The sequence below is a fragment of the Sinohyriopsis cumingii genome, chromosome 17 (assembly GCF_028554795.1).
Source record: "Sinohyriopsis cumingii isolate HCF-2022 chromosome 17, ASM2855479v2, whole genome shotgun sequence".
Classification (NCBI taxonomy): domain Eukaryota; kingdom Metazoa; phylum Mollusca; class Bivalvia; order Unionida; family Unionidae; genus Sinohyriopsis; species Sinohyriopsis cumingii.
The window spans coordinates 94,538,719-94,554,834 of record NC_142977.1 but is presented as its reverse complement, the minus strand read 5'-3'; the positions used below and the strand labels follow the sequence as shown (position 1 = coordinate 94,554,834).

Genomic DNA, 16,116 nt, shown 5'->3' with positions numbered 1-16,116 from the left:
ATTTCTCAAAGGAATGTTATGAGAGGGATCATGAAAAAATAGCAGCTGAAAGATACGCAAATGCTAGGCCTAGACTAAAAGTTGGCGCTGTTCCAGACATACCTTTGGACATTTTAAATCCTGGGAAAAGTGTTAAATGTGTGAGTTACGAAAACAGGCAGAAGGACGAGTAAGTGACCATAAAATGCAACAATCAATCCACACATCTTTTATCTAAAAACAGCAGTGCTAAAAACAAATCTGATAGCTCGACACCCTGGGCCCTTTCTGGTTTTAGTTCCGGCCCATCCTGTATTCAAAGTGAGGTGCCCGTTGCGCTGGTGAAATGAGTAAATGTATTTTCAAGATGCTGACATACATGCCTTAACACGACACAATCTAAATCAAATCACAACTGTCCTTGGTGATATTTAGATTTGATTTTAATCAAATGGAAACTTTTCTAAAAATAAGATTCTAAACCTGTCGTGTTTCGAGAAAACACAATTTTCAGTAATCTTATAAAAAAAATTTAAAAAAATGCATTGTATACATGTAGTATGTATAAACGGTAATCTGTAATAATTGGAACTGATATAAAACTATTCCTTGGGCAGTTTAAAAAGCAGCGATTAAAAAAAAAGAGGTCAAAGTTTCACATTAACTGTCTGACAATAGAACGGGGGGGGGGGCTATTACACACCCCCCCCCTTGCCCCAGTGTGCGACCGCCCATTTGACGTGCCTTTTCTCCCTGTGATACGCCTTATTATTCCCCCATGACAAGCCCCTTTTGCATATTCTGGTCAGTTCTGGCTAAATTGCAAAATAGCTAAAGTTTTGATTTAAGTACGCAAACGATAAAGCCGGTGTGACTAATGAACATAATCCTTATCCTTGCATTGATTTTGTGAAAAAGATTGCCCTTCGGACATACTTCAAAGAAACCATGTTCGACAGTGTGTGTGTGTGCGTAAGCACCAGCACTTGATTACCAAATAAACGATGCCTGTTTTGTTGTTACTTACGATGCCATGGACTTAATTTTAACAGTTCAAATCTGCAGTCACAAGTTACCGTACTTGTGGCAACTGTTTTTCTCACGTTTTATGCCCCATCTTATTTCCTTAGGTATAAGTCTTAATGCATGTAACACTGTTTGCTGAATAAAATATTTATTCAGAATTAGTTCTTTATGGCCACATATACTGCATGGTATATTTTGTTTTATTTCTTGTAATTTAATCATGATAATTAAACTTTTCATATACGGTAGAGGAATGTCAGGTGTTAACTGGCCGAGTTTCTTTGGCGGAAATGGAGATGCGATTTTGTTTGCAGAGAAAATTTCGAAGTGATCATTCATTTAAGCTAATTGGTGACAATTTTATTCTTTTAATATTTTTTAATACTATAGTACTGTTGTAGTTGTTTAAAAAAATCTGAAATTTACTTGAATAATGTTTAATCTTCACGTTCTATTTACTGAAGAAGAAAAAAAAGAAGAAAAAACTGTTGTATGATATTAATTATTTCGTCCAGTGCCGGTTTAGACGTGTGTGCTTGTGATTCGAATTTTTAACGTAGCTTAAACAATTTTTCAGTCATATCGCTACGATGTCTGCAGTGTGGCAGTTTAGACTATGGATTGCATACGTTATATTTAAAAATGGTTTCGGGTTGGTTTCTTTTCTTCTGACAAATGAAAATTGACAGACATAATGTAATAATCGGGACTTCGCTGCGCAAAATTGAGAGATATGACGAGATCGGGAGGTAGAAGAGGAAATACCCCCCAAATCGGGAGGTTTTTCTCCCGGCTTGAGAGTTGACAGGTATGAACTTTCCGGGCTTGTGGAATTTCATTCAGGACTTTAGTTTATTTAAGTCACCAGCCCGGGGCCTGTGCCTAACACATTTCTTTTAGCACTTATAAGTACAGTACATAAACTATTATATCAGATTTCAGATTCAACTGTTGAATGTGCAACCCAAATGTGGTCTCCTGTGTGCCTCGCTCGCCAATGTTTATGTTTGTATTCCAGGACTAGCTAGTATAGCGTCACGGTACCACGTGATCTGTCGTCTCATCAAAACTCGGAAAAACTCGGCAATTTACGGAATCGTGGTATCTTCCACGCAATATAATCACTACCCGCTTACGATATTTAATTTATAAACATTGCAGTCGAATTAAAATCTGTAGAGAATTACATACGTAAAAGGAAAATTTTGATTTCTAGTCTCCTTTAAAAGAATTGTTTAAGAAACATTGTATTGTAATTGACAAGGCATGCACGATTCCACATTACAGCCGAGCATTTGATGACTGTCCCAATTTTAGAAGCAGGAACATCGATGCCTTTAATGAGAATAAGTTAGGCTGTTAGCCCCTGTTCATGACTACAGCCATCTGCACGTTTTTGGCGCAGAGAAGAGCTGAGATTTATTCGTTAACGAATAACCACGGGCGAACATGTTGCAAGAATTCAAAGAAGAGATATCAAGCTTAATTTCGGAAACGTATAATACAAGTGTTGTTAATGTAGAAATTTCAACCTTAATAAGGAATAATTTTACACTGTACCGATTAAATGGACCCGTAACTACAGAACAATAACAGTGCTATAGAAATTCACTGAAATTATTTTGATATTTGCTAGTTGATACATATCCTCAAACTGTTGAAATTTGCACTTCATTTAGAAATTTCGTTGCATTACCGCCTCGCCAAGGGAGAAAATGGAGCGATCTAAAACAGACATTGCTATACCCAGACATACTGGTTTTGAGCTGGGATTATATCGGTGAGTGGTCAAGGTCGATTATGATGTCCTCGCAGCTTTTCTGTCCTATCGTGCTAACCAGTTCCTAAATATCCTATGTCTTGTATGCTGTAGCATGCTCAGTACTACTGGTTCTCTCCATACGTTTTCAGAGCAACGATTCGAGCACAAACGCAACGTCACATCACTCTACAGCCGGGCCTAATATGATCTGTTGACCTCTTTTATTATTTGGAATAAGCCTTGATACTTTGAGTCAGAGAATGGTATGGAAAGGAAAATGTTGTAATTTTATTTACTTAAATCCTAAGCATATATATATATATATATATATGAGACACGATCAAGGGCTTGGATCGGAAAATTCCTAAGAATTAATTGTAATGTTGCGATTGTGCAAAAGCATTAGGAGAAACTATTTTCTATCTGTCTATAGACTACTGGTTAAATCTGTATCCTTCCAACTACAGTATCTATATTGGAAAATTAAATGACTGTTGGTTTTTAAAATATTATAATTGAAGAATCAGACTCTTAAACCTAATTTTTTTATATGAAGACAAGATTCAAGAGTTGTTTGAGTTATCTGTTATACATTGTGTGGTCCCTATGGTATTTTTACAGCATAAATTCTCGTCTTTGCGAAATCAGCATGGGCTGAGCATAGGGCAATCTAAATACCTTTTTCTCCTTATAAGATTACCTTTTATGAGGTCGATGTTTCATCTGTTAATAAAAAAAAATTCAGTTTGACTGGAAAAGACAGTGTTGTATTTTTATGCTTTAGGTTTGAACGACTTTGTTGGTTTTGACACATTTTTTCTTAATGAAAACAGAGGCTGCGATCAGGTTATGCTAGTTATGATGGTTTGGTTACAGCACAATTTTGGTGAAAAAGCTTTTAACGTCAGCTTCTCAGATGCGTATTAATTGGCACATTTCTCTCATTCTTACTTGCTTCGCTATGGCTTCAGTCATGCCTGTTCAGGATTTTTGTATTTTTTTTTTACATAATTTATAAAACATGCGAATAAATAAAATAGTGTTCTTTGCACGTTTTGATATTTCGAATACTTGCAGTAAAATTAAAATAAATAAGAATTGAGCACCTCTGAACCAAAACTCAGCTAATATTTTCTAATGTCCATTTAATGTTGAATGAAAAAGTTATCTGAATTTATAACTGGAAGCAACTGAATATAAATTTTAGAATTTGAACAGATAATGGAAACACAGCGGTCCCTGGTTAAGTAAAGCTCTCATTAGAAATTTGCCAGAAAGGTGTACTTTCATGTAAGAAATGGCACTCGTTTCTTGAAGTATTTTGTCAATGATCGAATTTGTCTTTTATACAGAAATTTTCGAAATAAAAATGTAGGATACACTTCAATTTTACTTTTCCGTGGATATTTAATCCAACCACTGTTTCTGCTTTAAAAACTTTGAGTATGTTAAAGTGGCTTTGTTTGTATTCGAAGATATTCATACTATATGATAGGCTTGGCAAAATAATGCATTTATTATTATTATTATTAGTAGTAGTAGTAGTAGTAGTAGTGGTGGTAGTTGTAGTAACAGTATCTTTCCTTGTAATATAAATAATAAATGCATTAATATATTTTCTTTTCCTCGTAAACAAAATTATATCCGAGATCTTAAGTTGAAAACTAAGATTAATACGCATCTTCAGATGGCGCTCTAAGTAACTCGATCTGCTAAAAATGGCGTAGATAACTAGGTTATACCAAGCACTATAGCGCTATTGTGCAGCTAGCAAGCTCGATCCAGAATTGCTCGCCTTTGTTCAATATGTGTCCCATTTTATACATATAGTTCTTTTTCTGCTATTGTGTTATTATCTTTAGGTTAGACCTCTTCATTATGCTGGATGACATTGCTTCTATGTGCCAAAATGTATATATTGATTGTTCTAAAAATGTCGCCGTGTGTTTGTGTACGTGTGTATTTTATTATTTTGCTTCACAAAGATATAAATAATACACAGCTACAGATGGCGCTCTATATAACTTTATTATCTAGCAATGTGCATGGGTGTGTTATTATATTGCTTTGCTACCCAAAGAAAAAAAAAGCTGCAGATGGCGCCCTGTGTAACCCGATCTACTAGAAATGTGCACGTGTGTGTGTTATTTTAATGTTTTCCAACCCAAGGATACAAAATAATGCACAGCTACAGATGGCGCACTATATAACCCGATTTGCTAGAAATGTGTCTGTATGTGTTATTTAATTGGCTTGCTACCCACAGGGAAATCTTGCTTTAGGTCACAATGTAGGGAAACTATTTATCCGCTTTACCACGTTGACTTCTGATATATATATATATATATATATATATATATATATATATATATATATATATATATATATATATACACACAAAATTTAGAGCAGAAAACGAAAACACAACAGGTACCTGCCTAAATAAAGTTCTCCTTAGTAACTTGCCAGGAACATGCATTTTTATATAAGAGATTGTACTCTTTCTTTGAAGTAGTTTGTCTATGATTCGATGTAATTTTCAAATAGAAAAATTCAGAACACAAAGAAAGGTTACACTTCCATTTTATTTTTCCGTGCATATTACCTATCCAGTGTACGTTTCTGTCTTTCATTTGATGGACTGTACCACTTTCACATCATCCAACCTCTGTCTCTGCTTTTCAATTTTTGAGAATGTTCTTCATGAAACTTGTTTAGATTTATTTACTTCTTTAACTCGGAAATAGCTGTAGCGAATGACAAAATCTCGTGAACACAACCGTCTCAGTTTTCGGTGGATGGCCACTGGTTTAGTTATGTAGGTTTTAATGCCATTTTTAGCACATGAAATTCTGTACATGGCCGCCAGTGTATTCGTGGAGTAAGAACCTGGGAAATACTGGAAAGAACCATCCACAAAACAGGAATCTACTGGCATGATTTCTCACATACCCATTTTGGTCAAGCCGAGACTCAAATTCACGCTGACAGAGGTGTGATGGTGGAGTGATCTGTAAAGACGAGAGCCTTTGACCTCTCGGCTAGCCTGGATCCCCGATAAACTTTAATGCACGGTTTGGTCCATCATGTTAAAAATGCGCAAATCTATAAACTAATGCGCCTCCAGACTTTGTGTTAGAGTTATTGCCCTTACTGTCTTGAAGCTTAATGGAATATATGACAAAATCTTGTGAATTCAAATTGCCTTGCACTTTTTGATAAATCGCGGTAACCATGGTAATAAAAATAGTCGTTTGAAGATATGCATATTAACAAATCGCTGTTCTATCGCAATTTTTGTAAGAATTATTCTTATTTTTATAATTACAACTGGGTGTAGTGAATGACATTCTTTGTGCTAGTAATTGCAGATTTCAGTGTCGTGAGTGTTATGTTCTGCACTTGTTAGTCACCGTCAACAGTTGCGTATGTTGACCAATGGAGGGATTTTTCTTGTACTTTATATACAGTTGGGTGCAATATATAACAGAATCGTGTCAACTCATAGTAGTCGTTCAGTTAGTGGTAGATATTCCTGTTACTTATTACATGATCATCACGGTAATATATGCTTACTAACCAATCAATGTGCGTTTATGACTGTTGTAAACCTGATTGCCTTTTGTAATTGCTGTTTTTTCAATTGAATCTGTATTATAGCCTCATCTCCATCCTTTGAGGAGGGAGGTATATATAGCATGCGGAGGAGGAGGAGGTGGTAACTTTATGACAGTGAATTGTTCACCATACCTTTATTTTTAATTTGACATACTACGATGCAGTCTTTAATTTGATTAAATATAAATAACCCTTGTATGTAAATAATCTGAGTTTGCTTCCACCTTGACTGTAACATTTATTCGTGGTGAATTCTAATCTTCTGTATTTTAAAATAAAAGGAAGGTTTGTTTAACTCTTCAAATAGGGTAACATATACCGTAATGTACTTTATCTATTTGTTAAAGAAATGATAATAATATGGGTTTACTAATACTCTAAACCATTTATTGTTTCATTTCTGATTAAATCCTATTTTGACGACCTGGTATATTTTAACATCACACAATGTTCCTTCAAAACCAATACATATTTATTTGGCCCAGACTGTAAGTGCCAGATAATCATGTTCTTCAAAGTGAAAATATCTCTGAAGTGACAAGTCAGTATGCTCTAAGGATAAGTAATCATAGAATCCTCTCTGAACTGACAGGTCAGTACGCTCTAAGGATAAAAAAGCATAGAATCCTCTCTGAACTGACAGGTCATTGTGGTATAAGGATAAGAAAGCATAGAATCCTATATGAACTGACAGGTCCGTATACTCTGAGGACAAGAAACTATAGAATCCTCCCTGAACTGACAGGTAAGTATGCTCCAAGCATAAGTAAGCATGGAATCCTCACTGAACTGACAGGTCATTATGGTATAAGAATAAGAAAGCATATAATCCTCTACAAACTGACAGGTCATTGTGGTATAAGGATAAGAAAGCATAGAATCCTCTCTGAAATGACAGTCAGTACGCTCCAGGGATAAAAAAGTATAGAATCCTCCCTGAACTGACAGGTCATTATGCTCTAAGGATAAGTTAGCATAGAATTCTCTCTGAACTGACAGTCAGTACGCTCAGGGGATAAAAAAAGTATTGAATCATCCTTGAATTGACAGGTCATTATGCTATAAGGATAAGAACGCATAGAATCCGCTCTGAACTGACAGGTCATTGTGGTATATGGATAAGAAAGAATAGAATCCTCTATGAACTGACAGGTCTGTATACTCTGAGGATAAGAACGTATAGAATCCTTTCTGATATGACAGGTCAGTACGCTCTAAGGATAAATAGGCATATAATCCTTACCATTTTGTTGATGGACGAATTTGTCTGGTCATCTTGTACAGCTTATATCTTGAAAGAATATTAACTGTTCCTATAAATTTGTTCAATATTGCAGGACTCCTCGATTTCAAAAAATAAAACAGTAACTAGATTTGTGCCGTGTACTTATTCCAAGCAGACCACACAGGACGCAGGTGACTAACAACCCTAAAGAGCATTGATATTTTCATCAACCTCATTTTATGTTTAGACAGTCTTTTACACAAGATTATGAACAAGCATTCGTATACAATACTGCGTATGGCAGTGTTTGGGAATGAAATTGTCGCGACAATAGACGTATGGGTCACGTTATTGTTGCTGAAAACTTCCTAGTTCAGATGTCTGGTATGCGTGAACTTCCTCGTTCCATTGCCTTAGAGATCGATATAGTTATTTGATCTTGTTTTGTGTGAGTTTCATTTGGTGTGTTTGTTTTTTCTCGTTTTATGGCGTGGGGGAGGGGGAAGTCATGTATACTTACACGTTTTTTTTTTAATTATAAAAGTATGCAATATGCAAAGTGTCGTTATTTAGAATATCACCTTCCTGATCTTAAAGACTGATTCTTGGTTTTAAAAGAAAATATAAAATCAAGCGTTCTAATGAAATTCAAAGCATTTTTCCAACGAAAAATCGATTTAAAGGGTAGTTAAACAGTATCTCAAAGAATGGATTATATGATATATTTCCTCTTTGATTTGAAGGACAAAGACAAGGATGAGCAGGGAATTACCATCACACAATAAATCACCTCCCTCCAAACGGTCTCTGGACTCCACCACCATATCCGAGTTTTCCAGTAGTGGCAGAAGCGATCATGTACCATCAAGACCTCTCTCGCCGGCTCAAAAGAGATTTAACTCATGCAAAGACAAGCGAGAAATGAAAGAAATAGACATATCTTTATCAAATGACTTAAATGGTTACCAAAAGAATGTTACAAAATTAGACATGCAAAGCATAAATGGAAAAATTAAATCAAGGAAGTGCGTATTGCGGGAAAAAGAGAGACTATATCCTAAACGGGTCGACGATAAGCACGACCAAGAAAACAAGATGCCCAGAGACTATAATGAACACAGTAACTTTAATGTAAATGCCAACACTGGTCCTGAACTGTCCAACTGTTTGCTGGAATCATCAACATCGGCAAATATTCTAAAGGAAGAAAAGCATTCGAATATCAGACAAATTACGGTGTCAGAAGCACCCAAAGATGAGAGAACTTCAACTCCAATCAGCCGAAATGATTATTTTGCTGACAAAACTGGAAATGTGCGTACGACATTTTACGATGCTGAGACGAAGAAACTGGATTTTGTCTCCCTCACAGAAGTTGAAAATAACGTGACACACGGAGGCACAAAACAAGAAGGAAATGAACAAGAAGGTGAGATTACCGACATGAAGGATGCAAATCAAAACGTAGAAGAAACAACCTCTATCCACCAAGAGAACTCACAAAAGACAGACGAAATGCAGGAAATTATTAAACCACCAAAAACTCTGAGATATGCTGAAATTTCTCAAAGGAACACAGCTTGTACGGATAAAAGACTCATTAAGAACGAGAAATCGGATGTTGTAGCTTCAACAAAGGTTGACGCGACCGGAGAGGAACAAAGAGAAACAAAATCAAACTCTGATGGTTTTGCTGAAATTAGTCTAAATAATACCATAGAAAAAGAAAAGAATCCAATGAATAAATATGAAGATGAACACTGGAACAGTTTTAGTGACGTAAAGGAGCAGCAACAAGAAAATATATCATTGGAAGGAAGTGTGATACGGGATGTTGATGAAATTAAAGAAGCTAAACAAGAAACTGATGTAACAATTGAAAAGAACAATGGAAAGGATGGTGAAAAAAGCATCAAAGAGGAATATAACTATCCGAAACATTCTCAAGATAATATGTCGGAGAAATTAACTGAGGTCGAAAATCATGAAGTCGAATTACTGGAAGCAGAAGACAGTATCCCTTCTAAACATTATGCAAATGAGACATCTAATTGGAGCCGGACTTTAAAACATGAGATCAGTATTTCAGACACTGAACGAAATGAAACAGTCACAGAACAACATATTTCATCTGGATTAAGACAAGATTCGTTATCAAGTTTAGCTGATCCTAAACTGCACAGTTTGGCGCTGTCAAACGATGACACCAACAAAACAGATTTAACAGCTACAGAAGTGAATAACAGGCCGTCTTCTGAGACAGAACAAGTAAAAGTTCTTACTACTGTTACTTCCTCTGTAATTGATTCAAGTGAGGACGTATACAGTGAGATGAGTTCTAGTGAAGACGATGCATCAGAAGGAAATGTATCGGATGAGAATGGAGGACAGACAGAGAATATTGGAAAACCTCGTGGTGGAAAGCTTGACAACAACACACCGGTTGAAGAACCGCGCACAAATAACGTAGAAAATGTTACAAGTATACAACCAGAAAACGAGCATGTAAAGCCCAATGTTGACGACATACCTAATAAACAGATGAATGACATTATGCATGAACCTGAAATATTAGTAGATGATACAAATGACAGAGACATTACCATGGAGACGGAACACCATAATGAAGTTGAAAGTGTTCAGTTCAACCATAAAATTCCGGAGAAATGCGAGAAAGAGCTACCACTAGAGCAGAAAACCGAACTCGAATCGCATTCAATTAAAGATTCAGAAACTCAAAAAAGTCCTGAAACTGAAGATCAAACTGCCGATGGGGAACTTCCAAAAGAAACTACAACTGATGCAACGGTTGGTGTATTACAAGATGCAGACGAGGAGTCAAATATCATGAATGTTAAAAAGCTGGAGAAGCAAGAATGGCAAGAGGAAAAGTTAGAAGAATTTGTAGAGGAAATAGCTGAAGAACACTCCCTGGGACTTGAAAATGGAAATGTTTCTGATAGCGATACCCAAGCGAGCATGAACTTGCAAGATGAAACTGGCGAACCTTTAAGAAAGGAAAAGAAGACCATTAAGTTGAATCAGGAGTCGGTGTTGACTGCGAGTAAAGAAACTGACATTGAGACAAAACCGCATTCAATTAAAGATTCAGAAACTCGCAAAAGACCTGAAACTGAAGAGCAAACTACACAAATGGAACTTCCGAAAGAAACTGGAACTGGTGTAAACGTTGGAATATTACAAGATGCAGATATCGTGAATATTAATAAGCTGGAGAAGACAGAATGGCAAGAGGAAAAGTCAGAAGAATTAGTAGAGGAAATAGCTGAAGAACGCTCCCTGGGATCTGAGAGTGGAAATGTTTCCGGTAAAGACACGGTTTATAGCGAGACTCAAGCAAAACTGAACTTGCAAAATGAAACTGACGAACCTTTAAGAAAGGAAAAAGAGACTATTAACTTGAATCAGGAGTCGGTGTTGACTCTGAGTACATATTCGGAAACTGACGCTGAGACAAAACCCATGGATTCTACAAATATTTCAAATATTGGTGCTGAAAGAAGAATTGGTACTCCAGAAAGCACAGTCCAAGATCCCGACACAAATGAAGGACAGTACGAAAAGTCAAAAGGAATAAAGGAACCCTCAGTATCAAAGGAACACGAAAGGACGGCAGTAAAAGACACTGGAGAGGATAATCAAACTCAAAAGCTTCTTGGTGAAGAAAATATCTTGGCGGTAAAGATAACAGAAGAATCTCCAGAAGTCATCGAAAGTGAAATGGGAAGAGACAGTAGATCTGACAATGAAATCCCTGAGTGGAGACAGAATGATAAAGAGTCACATGTGAAACCCGAATCTTTGAACTTTGATCACACTGTCTCCATCTCTACGAAGAAATCGAAAGCTGAAGGAATTGAACATTCGACAACACAGGATGAGATGGAGAAAGATCATTTCAAGATAGGATTCCAATCAGAAGATCAAATAAACTCTGGGTCGTCTGTAATTTCCCAGATAATGGTGAAGGAGAGTGATCCCAATGATGAGGACAGAAGTATATTGAGTGAACCTATAAAATATCATCAAGCTTGCTAAAAAAAAATGTGGAAATATAAATTAGTGAAAGCGTAATCAAAGGTAAACACAGTAAGGACAGCACGATAGAGCAGGAGTTACAAGATCCTAAGGAACGACACGAAACCTGTGTTGTGGAAACTGCACACACTGAAATGGATGCACTAACAACTTTATGAAATATATTATCACCTAATAATCGTTATAGAAAAGAAATCAAAGGACGTAAAGATTACCAGCAAACAGTGAAATAAAGAACCACCATTTTAAAATGCTTGGATCAAACCAGTTCATTAATTGAAGAGACGTCAGTTTGAGGCAAAATATCTGTAACTATATATATATATATATATATATATATATATATATATATATATATATATATATATATATATATATATATATATATATAAGATAAATATTGGTCCGTTTCTGGAAACTTGACATAATTCATGAAAACTGCATTGAAACCTATTTTTTCCCGACGAAAACGCACATCAAATAAAGATCGCACACGTGATCAGTAGCAAAATAAAACTGAGACGGCTTCATCGTGTATCTTCTTCACAGAAGAGTGAAGTGTTGGGCATATGATGAATTGTAGTTGTATTTGGCAAATGAAAATGGACTTGTCAGTTGTGGTTGGCTACAGTGATAGCATTGGCAGTTGGACTTATTCCATGTAGAGTTTGCCTGTCGATGGATGTCCAGCTAACTAAATTTGGTGCCTGAGCATTGTCTAAAAACAAAACATATTATTTATTTTTTCTGTTTTGTGAAAGCATGTCATGATTTTTGCAGTAAATTATGAAGCATATCTGTGATAAATGTATTATTTTTGTAGTTCAAAGTGTTAAAAAAGATGTGTATTCATTGGTTAATAATACACAAACAGACCTAATAAAAATGCAGCGTTAAACTATGCCTTGGGATTCTTTACCTAACAATTGAAGCAATGAAAACCGAGAGATTTCTCAGCAGAGCTAAATAAATTCTGATGCAATATTATTTGCGAACACTCTCACTAGTACAGAGAGTACACTAGTACCAATAGTAGGCCAGTTAATAGCATTCCTTTTAAAACTCTATTCGCATAAATTATATTCTTTGAAGAGGAACAATATCTTACTATTTACACCTCGACCTGATGACATTTAGTTTAAAGATAATATCGATCTACATGTAACATGCGATGATAATTATCCTTCCCATCGACTTTGTGCTGACTTGTATTACGATGAAGGTAGATAATTTTTTGTCACATCCGACTGTTCTATGTTAAAATTCCAACATTTATGTGATACAATTAGTGTAAAATTTGTGTAAAGTTATCACTAGCTGTACCACTTTTTAGTCTTCCTTTGGTCACAAGTGGTTCCCATGCTAGGTTAGTTTCAATTGACCGATAAACAAAATAGGGATAATTATCCCCTTCGTCCATTTTGAGGCATGTAGACACGGATCTTCTCTCCGCACGTTATAAACCATCACCTAACAGATGCAAAATGATTCTTGATATCTGTGTAATCTGCTGCCTTGCAGCCGCAACCTTAGATTGTGTCTTGTAAAATGCACTTTAATAAACACTGCAGTCTTTACACGTGTCTTCGAAAATACACATTAATAAAGGTCGCAGTGTATGCTCGTGTCTTTGAAAATACACATAAATGAAGTCTAGCTTGCTGTTGAACCAATTAAGCTAATTTATCTAACTTCAGTGATGATTACAAAGAAGCACTTGTACATGTCTTATGTACAATACACACACACACACACACACATATATATATATATATATATATATATATATATATATATATATATATATATATATATATATATATATATATATATATATATATATATATATATATATATATATATATCCCTTTGTTATATGCACGTTTATCTATTCTTTTTATATTGGAGCATTTCTTAGAAAACCAATACATGCCCGTTAGATACTAAATACATTTATGAACGTTTTATAACAGTTGTATGCCAGTAGACGCCTATTCGGAATGCTTCAGCATGAATCAGTATAATATCAACATCCTTTCGTTTTTCTGGATGGGAGCTTTAAATAAATGTACATTTGTTGCTGCTGTTGATTAAATTATTAGTGATTTTTGTTCTTAGTATTATTGATTATTATCCAGTTGGATGATACATGTGGTTGTATAGTATTATTATTTTAGTAGTTGTAGTAATAGTATTAGTTGCAGTAGAAGCACTATTAGTGTCAATACTATTTACAGTAGTGACATTCTCTATAGCAGTATATGTGCTATGGTTTTCTTTTACATTTTCATCATGTATATTTTTAATTACGTTTTACATGTACTCTGTGATAACATAATGACCGATCTATTGTTTCAACGTATGCTAAAATAATATTTTCTACATAAGAGACATCTCATATGTTCGATGTATCCATGTTGTATGCATGCAAGACTTAATTATATACATATTTTGCTGCTAAAACTTTTGTTGCCTCATTAAAAATTATGCCGATCTTTATGTGTATTATGCAACTTTATCAAATAAAAATTCCAGTATACAACATTGTTCCTACTCAGTGTATCCCTGTATGTCGTTATTCACACCCTGTATGTTATTATTCATACCCTTTATGTCGTTATTCACACCCTGTATGTTATTATTCATACCCTTTATGTCGTTATTCACACCCTGTATGTTATTATTCATACCCTTTATGTTGTTATTCATGCTCTGCATGGCATTTTCATATCCTGCATGGCGTTATACATATCCTGTATGTCGTTATTCATACCCTGTTGCGAGAGGTCGTGTGTTCGAACGCCGGCCGAGTCATACCAAAAACGTCTAAAAATGGTATTAACAACTGCCTCGCAAGGTTCTCAGCATTAAGAACTTATTATCGGCTTGGTGTCAGGATAATGTTATTCAACCCTGTATATTGTTATTTATACAATGCATGTTGTTATTCATACCATGCATGTTGTTATTCATATTCTGTATGCTGTTATTCATATTCTGTATGTTGTTATTCATACACTGCATGTTGTTATTCATACCCTGCATGTTGTTATTCATATTCTGCATGTTATTCATACCCTGCATGTTGTTATTCACAGTCTGCATGTTGTTATTTATACCCTGCATGTTGTTATTCATATTCTGTATGTTCTTATTCATACCCTGCATGTTGTTATTCACACCCTGTATGTTGTTATTCATACCCTGCATGTTCTTATTCACACCCTGTATGTTGTTATTCATACCCTGCATGTTGTTATTCATATTCTGTATGTTGTTATTTATACCCTGCATGTTGTTATTCACACCCTGTATGTTGTTATTCATACCCTGCATGTTGTTATTCACACCCTGTATGTTGTTATTCATACCCTGTATGTTGTTATTCACACCCTGTATGTTGTTATTCATACCCTGCATGTTGTTATTCATATTCTGTATGTTGTTATTCATACCCTGTATGTTGTTATTCATTCCCTGCATGTTGTTATTCATACCCTACATGTTGTTATTCATATTCTGTATGTTGTTATTCATACCCTGCATGTTGTTATTCATACCCTGCATGTTGTTATTCATACCCTGCATGTTGTTATTCATATTATTATGTTGTTATTCATACCCAGCATGTTGTTATTCATACCCTGCATGTTGTTATTCATACCATGCATGTTGTTATTCATACCCTGCATGTTGTTATTCATACCCTGTATGTTGTTAATATAGAATATGAAAATAATTATAATACATCTAGAGTCATATTGCTATATAATTCATATCCATGGCCATATTGCAATATAAATCACATATATAGCCACATTGTAATATAAATCACATCAAAGGTCATGGTTTTATATAAATTCCATGTATAGCCACATTGCAAAATAAATCGCATCTAGTACCACATGGGAATATTAATCACATCTATGGCCACATTGCAAATATTGCAATATAATTCACAACTAGGGTCATGTTGCAATATAAATCACATCTAGGGTCATACATATTTGGAAATCTAGAAGTCAAGCTCGCCACAATTTTGGCGTCAAGTTATAAAAGGCGGTAGATTTATTTAATCCTGGTTACGCTAAATAAGGGGCGTGTTTCCCCACACGAAATGTCTTGGTTTTAATATGCACCATCGCAAAAATTTAATCAGTCTAGGGCACCCTGAGATTGAATTTATAAGAAATTCTCCCGTCAAATATTTATCCGAAGGACCGGATGTCTGGAAAGTCACGGACACAATTCTGGCGGTAGAAGTGAGCAAAGCTTGAAAGCACAAGGTATTTGCGTCAATCTTAGCCACCTACCTACACAAGGTTTGAGGGCCAAAATAGGCGAGACAATAGAGAGTTTGGAGAAGACAATAGCGAAAAGACGAAGAAAAACAGCCACAGTGAACTGGAGTGGACCGGGAAAAAAAAAACCAGGTTACGAAGTTGAA

At 35.4% G+C, this 16,116-nt stretch overlaps 1 protein-coding gene across 2 annotated transcripts in view; it reads left to right on the top strand.

Annotated features, from left to right (window-relative positions):
- Positions 1–12,465, top strand: part of LOC149779457 (uncharacterized) — a 56,682-nt gene extending 44,217 nt beyond the window's left edge. The window contains exons 7-8 of one of the 2 annotated variants that reach the window (XM_089940135.1): positions 2,685–2,785; positions 8,354–12,465. In XM_089940135.1, the coding sequence (XP_089796261.1) occupies positions 2,685–2,785; positions 8,354–11,669 (3,417 nt within the window). In that variant the 3' untranslated portion in view covers positions 11,670–12,465. The remainder of the gene's footprint in view (positions 1–2,684; positions 2,786–8,353) is intronic. The other variant, XM_089940136.1, reaches the window with a different exon arrangement.
- Positions 12,466–16,116: the final 3,651 nt, after the last annotated feature.